Genomic DNA, 14,654 nt, shown 5'->3' on the forward strand with positions numbered 1-14,654 from the left:
CACTGTTGAAATGTTAGTTGCATTTCTCTCATCAGTTTATGTTGTTTTTTGATAGCATATTTTATTCTTCAAACTTCTAATTTCCCAAAATTTGTTATAGTAATTGCAAAGACAGATTTTGAGACCTTGACAGTACCAGGCTACTTTTCAGCATATAACTGCACTGATTCTCTTCAATTTGATGACTTCTCAAGCAAGTTGTGTGTATTCCGCATAACAGCAAAATACAAGCTGATGTGCTTCAAGTGCATAGGCGCACATGCCCACACACACACACACACACACACACACACACACACACACACACACACTATACCTGAGTTAAGTGTCATAGGCATACATTTGGTATAGTAGAGCAGATATTTGTGGGACCTCTTTTCCTGACATCAGGACAGTGACTTTCAACACTGTCATCCAGTGACTGTCATTGCAGTCTGATTTTTGAAGGATTTTCCCAATACCACACAAAAATGCATGTTGTCCAATAATAAAAGTCGCCATTCATCAGCCATTGAAAATTACTTGCATGATTAAAAATGTGGAAAACATAAAGTACTGCAGATGAGTGGGGGAAAAAGCAACCACTCAATGTCCAAATGCAGTATTAGTGGTGTGTTGCAGGGCATGGTCACATCAGTGAAATATCTAAGCATTATCTTACAAGGCGATATGAAATTGTTTGTTCCTATTAGGCACAACCAGCATGTGAGTTTTACAGAAATGCTCCATGAAATGAGAATGCCTACAGGAAAGAAGACTCTTTTTGTGAAACACTATTGAGAAACTTTAGAGAACCAACATCTGCAACAGATGCAGAATAATTTTACTCTCTCTGGTGTACTTCTTGTGCAATGACTATGAAGAAAAGATAAGAGAAATAAGGGTATGTATGGACACACACATACAATCATTTTTCCCTCAGTTCATTTGTGAGTGGAACAGGAAAGGGAATGACTTAACAGTGGTACAAGATGCCCTCCGCCAGGCTCTGTGTAGTGGCTTATGAAGTATGTATGTAGAAACCAGTAAGAGGCTTATAGAGTTGGAATATCTATGGAGTAAGCATTGCGTACTACACACTATCAACATTGAACTAGAATTTTCATGTGACTTTAGTACAATGCTGTTTGTTCACATTTTGTGTCAAGACCAAGACTGTAATGTTGCATGTGTTTATTCTGGTTTTACACGTATATTTACTAGCAACGCTATTGGTTGTTGCTGATACACCTGTAACTCGAAATACATGAGTAGGGGAATAGTTCGTTTTCAAAGATACTCACTGCAAATTTCCATAATGTGAGTTGCAGTGTATGTTGACAACAAGAGCCCTCTACTGTGCATTTGAATGCTTTCTTCATAAATATTCCTACTATGTGGACAGATCTTACAAATATATTGACCCCTTCAGGGTCATTGATCAGTGCTTTGTCTCTCCTCTCCTAAGTCAAGGAAATTGTATTTCAGTTATTACTAAGTGGAATTTCAGAACCAAAATATAAAATTAATTTTAAAAATTCAAAAAATGTAGCATGTAAGTTTTTTGATAAAACATTTTCCACCTGTAGAACAAATATAGTATGGAAACTTGTTTGCATCTTGCCTACACGAACATTGAAGTTGTGTTTGTCTTTGTTTTTTAAATTCCTATCCCCTCTCCCACAAACACATCTATTTCCTGCACACAGTTATTTGTTTCCGCAGTGTAAAGTTTGCAGTGAAACTGGAATCACAAATTCTTCATATTGTGTTTTATTAAAACTGCTCTTTCCATTTTTATTTATTTATTTATTTATTTATTTTCAAGTAATGTTATGAACTGTGAATACCATCCTGCTTTTTAGTGGCCCTGATAAAAAGAACCATCATCGCCGCTATAATGAAACATACGATAATTCAAGTGGTTACATGGGTGACTACAATACGCATCTAGGACGTGGTGATCGAAGCAGAGATCGTACATCAGCAGGATACAGCCCTGAAGATCTCAGATTTACAGATATGGCCCCAAAGTAAGTCATTTCGTCAGAAATATTTTATTTCTTGTTGATTTATGTAAAACATTGATTTTTCTCCATAATTTTTAAACAAAAGTTACAGTATGCAGATTATGTACAGATACTGATTACATTAGATGCTGTAAGGAATGAGCTTTTATTTTACCTTGTCACACATCAAAAATGCCAGATTTTCAATGTGAAGATTGATTTGGGTCCCATGATACATTGTATGTAAATTAATATATAAAAATTTACTTTGCTCACTCATGAAAATTGCATATCATTTTATCTATTTTCTCCTCTGTCTATTGCTACTTTTTAAATGTTTGTACCATATTTTCACCTTTAGAAGTAGTTTCTTCTCTTTTTTTTTCTTAAAATTGAAACAAGCAAAGGTGCAATACTTGGTAGATGGTACCATAAGCTGTAAAATTACAATGAAAATACTAAGTTAAAACATTCAACATGTGTATTGTGAGTGTTGATCTGCATACCATTGCTGGAGCACTGTTTAAAATTCTTAAAGTAATTTGTAAGCATTTGCTATCACAATATACAAACTTTCCATGCTGACTCAACTCGAGTCTTAACTCAATTGCAGCACTGTATGAAGGTATCTGTGAATTTTTTATGCAGTTGTGTGCCTAAGTTATCAGTGAAAGAAATTGCTAATCCTGAGATAAATGCCTGCATCCTCGACTGAAAAGAAATTGTTGTCCTGGACATTCATAAACCAATTAAATGAAGCAAGATCCATCTGATAGGCCATTGATAGAAGTAAAAGATAAAGGATAAAGAAAAGAATATACTAAATTTCTATGCTCAGTTTATCACTTACATGTTGGGAAACTTCAGTTCAGGTTACCTGCTACAGAGAGCAGTTACGGGTCTCTGAAAACATAATGTTTTGACCTTCATTGAATTCAGGTTTTTCATTAATCCACATTTTAAATGCTCACCTGTAGTGAAGTATCACACTGTTTAAAAAAAGAAGCTGTCAAATGGCAGAACTTTCATAGAATCTTTGTAGCACTTAATGAAACATAAAGAATAATGTGACTGCTTCTTCGGGAATTTTGGCAGAGTTGATAGTTTTCAAGTTTTTAGCAAAGATGTCATTTTCTCTTTAAACGATATTCTAACAACTTTCCCAAGTATCTTAATTATGTATTGAGATCGGATTTCATTGCTCACCATTTTGACATGAGCAAAACTGTAGCTGGGATATGCTGCACACCACCCTAGCGATTGTGTGTCCTGTTGACATTGAACAATAAAACAATTGATGGATAAAAAGCTTATCCAAAACTGAAAAAGTTTAAGCTGGAAAAATGTCATAAAACTATACACTTCTGTAAAAATACATTCAATAGGTATTTGTCTATGAGCAGAGAGTGAACATGGCAGTGTTATCCGGCATGGTTTAAGTAAACAGAGTGCAAGATCCACACTGTGCTTAGGCTAAAGCATCTATCCTCCTGGATTCGTTCAAATGGCTCTGAGCACTATGGGCCTTAACATCTGTGGTCATCAGTCCCCTAGAACTTAGAACTACTTAAACCTAACTAACCTAAGGACATCACACACATCCATGCCCGAGGCAGGATTCGAACCTGCGACCGTAGCAGTCGCGCGGTCTCTATCCTCTTGGAAACATTGGTTCTATTGTCATTACATAACAATAGTTGAAGGATATTGGACACATACTGAATCTAAATATCTTTTTGGTTTCACTTCATTGACTGCAGTTTTTGATATATTGTACATTTTATAGAAAAACATAAATAGAACAAAAAATATTACATGAATATTAGCAAATAATTAACATGGACCATGTAGTGAAACTGTAGTCTGTATATAACATTAAGTTTACAGTTATTACTTTAAAAATCTCTGTTTGTTTTCTCATGTGAGGAGGTTCCAGCAGTAGTTTGCTGTAATCTGTCTGTCCAACCTGACCTGATACCCTTCCTCCAGTACTTTGAAGTCCTGATGAAACCTCTCTCCTTGTTATTCTCTGAGATCATCTAAAATTTCAGGAAATCTGTATGAAAAGCTTTGGAGAAAGTGTACATTTGTTCTCAGTCCAGCTTTAGCTTCCAAATTCTGAAAGTGTGTACGCATGTTGTGGACCCTTTATTGATAATTGTGTTCATTATGATTGTTCAAGAAGTGCATACAATAGAGAGAAGATTGCTCCAAGCACATGACTCGGTCCTTAACTTTGCTGTTGTGAAATTGGAATCATTTGCAGATATTACTAGGGAATGGTGTACTCGCCAAGAATGGATCTTCAGTAAATGAGATTTTTAGGCAAATCTCTTTTTTGACTAACTTCTACCTGTGTGCCTGGCTAATGCCAGTAGGCTTCTGACTTCTAATAACTGAACATCTGACTCTATGCTCGTAGCAAATTTTGCTGTAAAGCAAACAGAATCAGTTAGAGCCCTTAGGCTTAGAGGTTACTTTAAACTGCAATAAGCAGCCCAAGGCTTCTATAACGGAAGTTTTTTTAACTAAAACATGATGCCAGCTGATGTTCCTTCAGTGCAGTCACCTACATAACTGAAGTAACATTGATTATTCTTCAGTATTAATTTATTATACGGAGTATACAGGGTGGTCCATTGATTGTGACGGGGCCAAATATCTCACGAAATAAGCATCAAACGAAAAAACTACCAAGAACGAAACTTGTCTAGCTTGAAGGGGGAAACCAGATGGCGCTATGGTTGGCCCGCTAGATGGCGCTTCCTTAGGTCAAACGGAAATCCACTGAGTTTTTTTAAATAGGAACCCCCATTTTTTATTGCATATTCGTGTAGTACGTAAAGAAATATGAATGTTTTAGTTGGACCACGTTTTTCGCTTTGTGATAGGTGGAGCAGTAATAGTCACAAACATACGGTTCACAATTTTAAATGAACAGTTGGTAACAGGTAAGTTTTTTAAATTAAAATACAGAATGTAGGTACGTTTGAAAATTTTACTTTGGTTGTTCCAATGTGATACATGTACCTTTGTGAACTTATCATTTCTGAGAATGCATGCTGTTACAGCGTGATTACCTGTAAATACCAGATTAATGCAATAAATGCTCAAAATGATTTCCGTCAACCTCAACGCATTTGGCAATATGTGTAACGACATTACTCTCAGCAGTGAGTAGTTCACCTTCCATAATGTTCGCACATGCACTGACAATGCACTGACGCATGTTGTCAGATGTTGTCGGTGGATCATGATTGCAAATATCCTTCAACTTTCCCCACGGAAAGAAATCCGGGGACGTCAGATCCGGTGAATGTGCAGGCCATGGTATGGTGCTTCGACGACCAATCCACCTGTCATGAAATATGCTATTCAATACCGTTTCAATCGCACATGAGCTATGTGCCGGACATCCATCATATTGGAAGATTGGAAGTACATCGCCTTTCTGTCATGCAGTGAAACATCTTGTAGTAACATTGGTAGAACATTACGTAGGAAATCGGCATACAGTGCACCATTTAGATTGCCATTGATAAAATGGGGGCCAATTATCCTTCCTCCATTAATGCCGCACCACACATTAACCCACCAAGGTTGCTGATGTTCGACTTGTCGCAGCCATCGTGGATTTTCCGTTGCCTAATAGTGCATATTATGCCGGTTTACGTTACCGCTGTTGGTGAATGACACTTTGTCGCTAAATAGAATGCGTGCCAAAAATCTGTCATCATCCTGTAATTTCTCTTGTGCCCAGTGGCAGAACTGTACATGACGTTCAAAGTCGTCGCCATGCAATTCCTGGTGCATAGAAATATGGTACGGGTGCTATCGATGTTGATGTAGCATTCTCAACACCGACGCTTTTGAGATTCCCGATTCTTGCGCATTTTGTCTGTTACTGATGTGTGGATTAGCCGTGACAGCAGCTAAAACACCTACTTGGGCATCATTCATTTGTTGCAGGTTGTGGTTGATGTTTCACATGTGGCTGTACACTTCCTGTTTCCTTAAATAAAAAACTATCCGGCGAACGGTCCGGAAACTTATATGATGTCGTCCAGCAGCATACATAGCACACGCCTGTTGGCCATATTGATCACAGTAGCCATGCGTCAACACGTTATGAACCTTTTTCGCAATTGGTAAACGGTCCATTTTAACATGGGTACTGTACCACGAAGCAAATACTGTCCGCACTGGTGGAATGTTACGTGATACCACGTACTTACACGTTTGTGTCTATTACAGCACCATCTATCATAAAGCAAGAAAAGTGGTCCAACTAAAACATTCATATTTCTTTATGTACTAAACGAATATGTAATAAAAAAATGGGGATTCCTGTTTAAAAAGATGCAGTTGATATCCGTTTGACCTATGGCAGCACCATCTAGCGGGCCAACCATAGCGCCATCTGGTTTCCCCCTTCAAGCTAGACGAGTTTTGTTCTTTGTAGTTTTTTTGTTTGATGCTTATTTCGTGAGATATTTGGCCCAGTCACTATCAGTGGACCACTCTGTATATTTCACTAAATTATATTGTATGGGTAGCTTCTTGTGGTGGTTCCATGGCAGCCCAAAACCAGCGAGCTGTGACATGAATACACATGTCAGTTACTGTTTTATCGGCCACACAGCGTAGCTTATCCAACTCTCGGTCACCTCCGAATTATCATCAAACTACCAACCAGCAGTAGCTGTTCTAACATAGAATCATTCTACAGTTAATTACTCAGAATAACTCTGAATGTAATTGTTTCAAGCCACACTAGATTATATGTTACTCGGACATTGTTTTTGGTGACGTTTGCTACATAATTTACATGATCAAATTTGTACCCTCACAATATACTTGGGCAGTTAAACAGAGAACTGACTCGTGGCTTGACAAACAGATCTGAACTATTTGAAACAGTTAACGCGTAACAGGGAATTAGCGATCATAAAGCAGTTATAGCACCGGTGATTTCAACCGTAAATAGAAATATTAAAAAAGGTAGGAAGATTTTTCTGTTTAGCAAAAGTGACAAAAAGCAGATTTCAGAGTAATTGACAGCTCAACACAAAAAGTTTTATCTCAAGTACAGATAGTGTTGAGGATCAGTGGACAAAGTTCAAAACCATTGTACAATATGCATTAGATGAGTATGTGCCAAGCAAGATCGTAAGAGATGGAAAAGAGCCACTGTGGTACAACAACAGAGTTAGAAAAACTGCTACGGAAGCAAAGGGAACTTCACAGCAAACATAAACATAGCCAAAGCCTTGCAGACAAACAAAAATTACACAAAGCGAAGTGTGGCGTGAGGGGGGGGGGGGGGGGGGTATGCGTGAGGTGTTCAACGAATTCGAAAGTAAATTTCTGTGTATTGACTTGGCAGAAAATCCTAAGAAATTTTGGTCTGATGTCAAAGCAGTTGGTGAGTCAAAATAAAATGTCCAGACACTCTGTGACCAAAATGGTACTGAAACAGAGGATGACAGACTAAAGGCCGAAATACTAAATGTCTTTTTCCAAAGCTGTTTCACAGAGGAAGAGTGCACTGTAGTTCCTTCTCTAGATTGTCACACAGATGACAAAATGGTAGATATCAAAATAGATGACAGAGGGATAGAGAAACAATTAAAATCGCTCATACGAAGAAAGGCCGCTGTACCTGATGGGATACCAGTTCGATTTTACACAGAGTACGCGAAGGAACTTGTCACCCTTCTTGCGGCGGTGTACCGTTGGTCTCTAGAAGAGTGCAGCTTTCCAAAAGATTGTAAAAGGGCACAGGTCAACCCTGTTTTCAAGATGGGACATCGAACAGATGTGCAGAACCGTAGACCTATATCTCTAACGTCGATCAGTTGTAGAATTTCGAACACACGTCATGTTCAAGTATAATGACTTTCCTGGAGACTAGAAATCTACTTTTTAGGAATCAGCATGGGTTTCGAAAAAGATGATCGTTTGAAACCCAGCTCGCGCTATTCGTACACAAAACTCAGAAGGCTATATACACGGGTTCTCAGGTAGATGCCATGTTTCTTGACTTCCGCAAGGCATTTGATACAGTTCCCCACAGTCGCTTAATGAGCAAAGTAAGAGTACATGGACTATCAGACCAATTGTGTGATTGGATTGAAGAGTTCCTAGATAACAGAACGCAGCATGTCATTCTCAATAGAGAGAAGTCTTCCAAAGTAAGAGTGATTTCAGGTGTGCCGCAGGGGAGTGTCGTAGGACTGTTGCTAATCACAGTATATATAAATGATCGTATGGATAACATCGGAAGTTCATTGAGGCTTTTTGTGGATTATGCTGTAGTATATCGAGAGGTTGCACCATGGAAAATTGTACTGAAATGCAGGAGGATCTGCAACGAATTGATGCATGGTGCAGGGAATGGCAATTTAATCTCAATGCAAACAAGCGTAATGTGCTGTGAATACATAGAAAGAAAGATCCTTTATCATTTAGCTACAATATAGCAGGTCAGCAACTGGAAGCAGTTAATTCCATTAATTATCTGGGAGTAGGCATTAGGAGTGATTTAAAATGAAATGACCATATAAAATTAATCATAGGTAAAGCAGATGCCAGACTGAGATTCATTGGAAGAATCCTAAGGAAATGCAGTCCGAAAACAAAGGAAGTAGGTTGCAGTACACTTGTTTGCCCATTGCTTGAATACTGCTCACCAGTGTGGGATCTGTACCAGATAGGATTGATAGAAGAGGTAGAGAAGATCCAATGGAGAGCAGCATGCTTCGTTACAGGATCATTTAGTAATTGCAAAAGCATTACGGAGATGATAGATAAACTCCAGTGCAAGAGAGATGCTCTGTAGCTCAAATAGGGCTTTTGTTGAAGTTTCGAGTACATACCTTCACTGAGGAGTCAAGCAGTATATTGCTCCCTCCTATGTATGTCTTACGAAGAGACTATGAGGATAAAATCAGAGAGATTAGAGCCCACACAGAGGCATACCCACAATCTTTCTTTCCATGAACAATATGAGACTGGAATTGAAGGGAGAACTGATAGAGGTACTCAAGGTACCCTCTGCCACACACCGTCAGGTGGCTTACCCTCTGCCACACACCGTCAGGTGGCTTATGGAGTATGGATGCAGATGTAGATGTAGAAACAATTTCCATTTCTACCAAGTGTCTTCACAGACCGCTTCATTTGGCATAGTTTTATATACAGTGCTGACAGAATTATTTTCTCCTTGTCAACCAAAGGTTCATTTATGATGTTTACTGCACTGACAAGTTTACCCTTGTAAGCCTTCCAATGATTCTGTTGTGCTCTTCTATTTCATGTGCATATGAAACATGAGTATTTTGTATATCTGGTTTATAGCCATTGCAAAAAGTTCACAATCTGAAATAAGCACACACAGCCCATTTTTGCTGGTGATAATAAAAGTTTTGTGTGGCCATAATGACTTTTTCTCATATAACTCTCACAGCTTTATTGAGCAAACAATTGGAATCAATCTACGGTGATAAGTCTTGCACTAGTTGAGGCACGATGAGAACACAGTCCAGGTAAACAATGCAGAACAGTTTTGCTGGAAAGTGCATAAACAAGAATACTCCTCCTTGGAGAAAAGTTAATCACTGCAGTTGTTTGTGAAAGTTCGCCATTAGCACTGGATTTATGCAAGTCTGAACGTAGGCTGAAGGTCATAATGACAAAACAGTCAAATTTGAATATTAATTTGTAGTATTGAATACTGAATATTCATTTGGAAGTAGAACAAAATAACATTGTTCATGCCAATAGTCTCCAATGCAGAGGTCAGGTCTGGTGATGATGTGGGTGAACACTGGTGGCTCCCTCGATCAGTGGTGGTTGGTGAGGCATGGTGTTGTATATTGAGAAGATTCTGATTGAGAATCTGACTGAAGAACTGCAGGTGCAAGTGGAATCAGGCCCAGAGTTAGATAGAAGACTGGCATGGAGCAGTGTCGCACCAGGCCACATAGAGATACAGTAGTAACTACTTGTAATCATGGGGCCTGCAAAAGCCAACAGGTCCACGGGGCCAGTGACACCTAGCAGTGCTCTTACTGCCACCTGCTGGATAGTCAGCCTGCATGATGGAAGTTCTGTTGTCTGCTGATGTAACCCGTACTGAGTTAGGACCCTCACATACCTCAGGTGTGAAGGGGGTTGCAGGTCAGCCGGGCAAGTAGCCTATACACTACACATAGTAGTTAATATTGTGTAGTAGAACAAATTTCAGACTTCTGGAGAACCTGGTTTACTGCTGTTATAGTAAACCCATTTTGATAAATAGTTCGCTGATATATTTGCAGTGTAAAAGTTCATCATATTCACTGAAGTATGGCAGAAATTTCTTTTCTCTAGACATGTAAGTTATAATTTTAATTTATGAGATATTGAAGTTTTTTGTTCAACTTCAGATCTACTGCTACTAGTACAGCTCTGTTCTTGAAGATGTAACACTGAAGTTTAAATGATTAATGGAAAATCTCATATAAAGATGTGAAACAAATACTAACAAAGAGATAGAGGGGCTGGCCAGTACTTACCTCAGCTCAGTACAGCCGATAGATACACAAAAAACAGAACCGAAAATTTACGTTCCTAGCTTTTGGAACAAATGTTCCTTCATCAGGGAGGAGAGATAGGAAAGGAAGGGAAGAAGGGAAAGTGGATTCAGTTACTCACAACCCAGGTTATGAAGCAACAGGGAAAGGAAAACAGGGAGGGTAGCGAGGATGGAGGCATGGTTGTCAGAGGGAAGCCAAAGATATTCTATTATAAGTACTGTGCCAGCTTCAAACCAAAGAGGATGCATACAGAAGTAAAGAGGTATATAGTATAAAGATAAACACAACTATGTAGGATGAAAAGATGCGTGAATGGCTAAAGAGGAAAGGGGAAGAGGAGAAGACTGAAGAGTAAATGGGAGTGAGGTTGTTTAACGTAGGTTCAGTCCAGGGGGATGGCAGGATGAAAGGATGTGTTGGAGTGCAAGTACCCATCTCCGCAGTTCAGAGGGACTGGTGTTGGGTGGGAGAAGCCAAATGGCACATACGGTATAGCAGGTTCCTAGGTCCCTAGAATTATGCTGGAGGGCATGCTCCGCTACTGGGTATTGGACATCTCCTAGGCGGACAGTTCGTCTGTGTCCGTTCATGCGCTCAGCCAGTTTAGTTGTTGTCATACCGATGTAAAAGGCTGTGCAGTGCAGGCATGTCAGCTGATAAATGACATGTGTAGTTTCACACGTGGCCCTGCCTTGAATTGTGTATGTTTTACCAGTAGCGAGGCTGGAGTAGGTGACTGTGGGGGGATGCATGGGGCAGGTTTTGCAGCAGGGTCGGTTACAGGGGTAGGAACCGCTGGGTAGAGAAGGTAGTCTGGGAATATTGTAGAGTTTAACAAGGATGTTACGGGGGTTAGGGGGGGTGACGAAAGGTAACTCTGGGTGGTGTGGGGAGAAATTTGTCAAGGGATGATCTCATTTCAGTGGTTGACTTGAGAATGTCATATCCCTGGCGGAGTAATTTGTTGATGTATTCGAGGCCAGGATAATATTCGGTGACAAGGGGGATGCTTCTGTGTGGTCTGGGGGTAGGAACATTGTTGTTGGACGGGGAGGTTATTGGTGTAATTGTTGAGGGATTCGTCACTGAAGCAGATAAGTTTGCCACGAATGCCTAGGCTGTAGGGAAGGGAGTGTTTGATGTGGAATGGATGGCAGCTATCAAAGTGAAGGTACTGTTGTTTGTTTGTGGGTTTGATATGGACAGAGGTGTGGATGTGAGCTTCAACAAGATGAAGGTCAACATCCAGGAGGGTGGCTTGGGTTTTGGAGAAGGACCAGGTGAAATTCAGATTCGAAAAGGAGTTGAGGTTATGGAGGAAATTAAGGAGTGTTTCTTCACCATGAGTCCAGACCACAAAGATGTCATCTATAAACCTGTACCAGGCCAGGGGAAGCAGCTGTTGGGTATTCAGGATAACCACCTCCATGCGGCCCATGAAGAGGTTGGCATAGGACGGAGCCATCCTGGTTCCCATGGCCATTCCCCTGATTTGTTTTTAGGTCTGGCCTTCAAAAGTGAAGTAATTATGGGTGAGGATGAAGTTGGTAAATGTGATAAGGAACGAGGTTTTTGGAAGATCTTCGGGTGGGCGTTGGTAGAGGTAGTGCTCAAGGGCAGAGAGACAATGGGTATGTGGGATGTTTGTGTAAAGGGATGTAGCATCTATGGTGACAAGAAAGATTTCAGGTGGGAGAGGAGTGGGAATGGATTTGAGGCGTTCTAGGAAGTGGTTTGTGTCTTTGATGTAGGATGGGAGTCTGCGGGTGATAGGTTGGAGGTGTTGGTCTACCAGAGCTGTACTGAGCTGAGGTAAGTACTGGCCAGCCCCTCTATCTCTTTGTTAGTATTTGTTTCACATCTTTATATGAGATTTTCCATTAATCATTTAGATCACCTATATGGTCCACATCCTTCATTGTTTTGTCCCTTTTGTTAGCTATCACTTACATCTGTCATCTAAACACTTCCTCTTCTTCAGTGTTTTATATATACATAAATAAATATTTTCGTCACCAACTGTGCTAGTTTCATTTTCCTCCTATTATCTTGTTCCGTTTATAGTCCACTTCCCTTTTTTTATTTATTGATTTATTTATTTTACATTCCATAGTTTTAACGTTCGTTATTCGCTGTTTTCCAGCCAACAATCACTGCCAACAATCTCTTCCACACCTACCAGTATCATACATTTCCGTCGATTTCGTGTTGCTGGCGATATTTTTGTGCCATTGGCTACTTTCTCTGCCACTGGAAAATTTTTTTGGGACATTTATGCACCACGCGCGATCTCTTTTGCGGCACGCGCGATCTCTTTTGCGGCACGCGCGATCTCTTTCTTTTGCGGCACGCGCGATCTCTTTCTTTTGCGGCACGCGCGATCTCTGATCTCTTTCTTTTGCGGCACGCGCGATCTCTGATCTCTTTCTTTTGCGGCACGCGCGATCTCTTTCTTTTGCGGCACGCGCGATCTCTGTTTTTGAGCAGCGTGTGTTCTTTTCCCCTGATCTGGACATACTTGATTGGTCTGGTCAACTTTTTCCGTATTTTTCTTATTTAGTGGTCTTCCTTTGGTATTGAACATTACCAACACAATTTCTTTCTTTCTCGTCCTTCCCTCCGTGTTTTATTCCTTCTCATGATTACTATTTTAACTTTAGTTATTTAATTTCCCTATCCACCAGCTACCCACTATGTACCCTAATTCTATACCACATTATTTACATTCATTCCGGAAACATGCATTCACCGTAGCCAAACTGCAATCCAACATACTTTTCCTCCGGTCCTGCTTAACCTTTGGAATTACCCCTAAAGGACTTACCTTAAAAGTTCCCATCTCTGGGTGCAATTCCTCCTTCCACCAGTCTCTCCTGGACTTCCAGAACCTTCAATCCTTAGCCCTTACCCAACTTGTCCTGAATTTCTACACTACTTCATGTAACCACCACTCCCAACAGCTCCTCTCTCTCTTCAAAATCCTCCACCTCTCAAACCCTTGCTTGGAGAACACACTCGGGAACATCATCCTAGAAGCCAGCTGGAAAGTTGAGTTCCATGCCACACACCACCTGAAAAAACTATCCACAGTGCTAGTGCAACACCTAAGAAGTGGGGTCCCTCTCCCTATCCCTCACAAACACCAACCACAACAGAACCTTCAACAAACCCCCCTCATAGCCAACAAACCTAGCCTGGCCACCCTACTCAATCTCCCCATCCCAGCACATACCCCACACAGACCAAATCTCAACTATAACCACAGTCAAATGCCACATATCACCAGTCCCAATTCAGTTCTAAACCTCTCATCCAGATCCCTCTCTCCTCCAGAGACATCTGCTCTATCAAAAGGCTTAACCTTTAGCCCCATGCCTAAATTCAACCACACTGCCCTGGTTAAAGATCTTCTCTCATTCACCCGGAACCTCAACTGGAAATATCACTTCACTACCCAAACACAGCCCCCAAATACTAGACCCAGTGTTGAACCCTGTCTAGAACAGTTCCGACCGCCTTCTCAAAGGGATCCTCCTCCCCTCCCCCAAAACCATCCCTTGCAGACATTTCAGGAATTCTTCACATCCTGTGTTGCCTCCCAGTCCTTCTTGAAGAACATCCTGACAACCCCCAACATCACCCCAGCTGCATCCCATGCCATTAAGGAGCTGAAAACAGACCGCTCTATTGTCATCCTCCCGGCGGATAAAGGCTCCACAACTGTGGTACTTGACCTTGTGGAGTATGTGGCAGAAGGACTGTGTCAACTCTCCGACACCTCAACCTACAAAGCTGTTACCCAGGATCCCATTCCCTCCATCCAGACAGAGCTGCAGAAAATCCTAAAAATCAAAGGTCCCTCACAAGGCCTCACAACGGCTTCCATAGACTTACTGACTCCACCTGAGCCACGTACCCCTACATTCTACCTATTACCCAAAATCCACAAAGAGAACCATCCTGGCCATCCCATTGTGGCAGGCTTCAAAGCCCCAACAGAACGTATCTCAGCTCTGGTAGACCAACACCTCCAACCTATCACCCGCAGACTCCCATCCTACATCAAAGACACAAACCACTTCCTAGA

The 14,654-nt window shown here is 40.7% G+C and overlaps 1 protein-coding gene across 5 annotated transcripts in view; it reads left to right on the plus strand.

Annotated features, from left to right (window-relative positions):
- The window catches only part of LOC126236235 (prominin-like protein), a 572,733-nt gene that overhangs the window by 501,635 nt on the left and 56,444 nt on the right, over positions 1-14,654 (plus strand). For all 5 annotated transcript variants that reach the window (XM_049945374.1, XM_049945376.1, XM_049945373.1 and 2 more), the window contains one exon: positions 1,845-2,012. In XM_049945374.1, the coding sequence (XP_049801331.1) occupies positions 1,845-2,012 (168 nt within the window). The remainder of the gene's footprint in view (positions 1-1,844; positions 2,013-14,654) is intronic.

This window comes from Schistocerca nitens, chromosome 2 (genome assembly GCF_023898315.1).
Source record: "Schistocerca nitens isolate TAMUIC-IGC-003100 chromosome 2, iqSchNite1.1, whole genome shotgun sequence".
NCBI classification, from domain to species: domain Eukaryota; kingdom Metazoa; phylum Arthropoda; class Insecta; order Orthoptera; family Acrididae; genus Schistocerca; species Schistocerca nitens.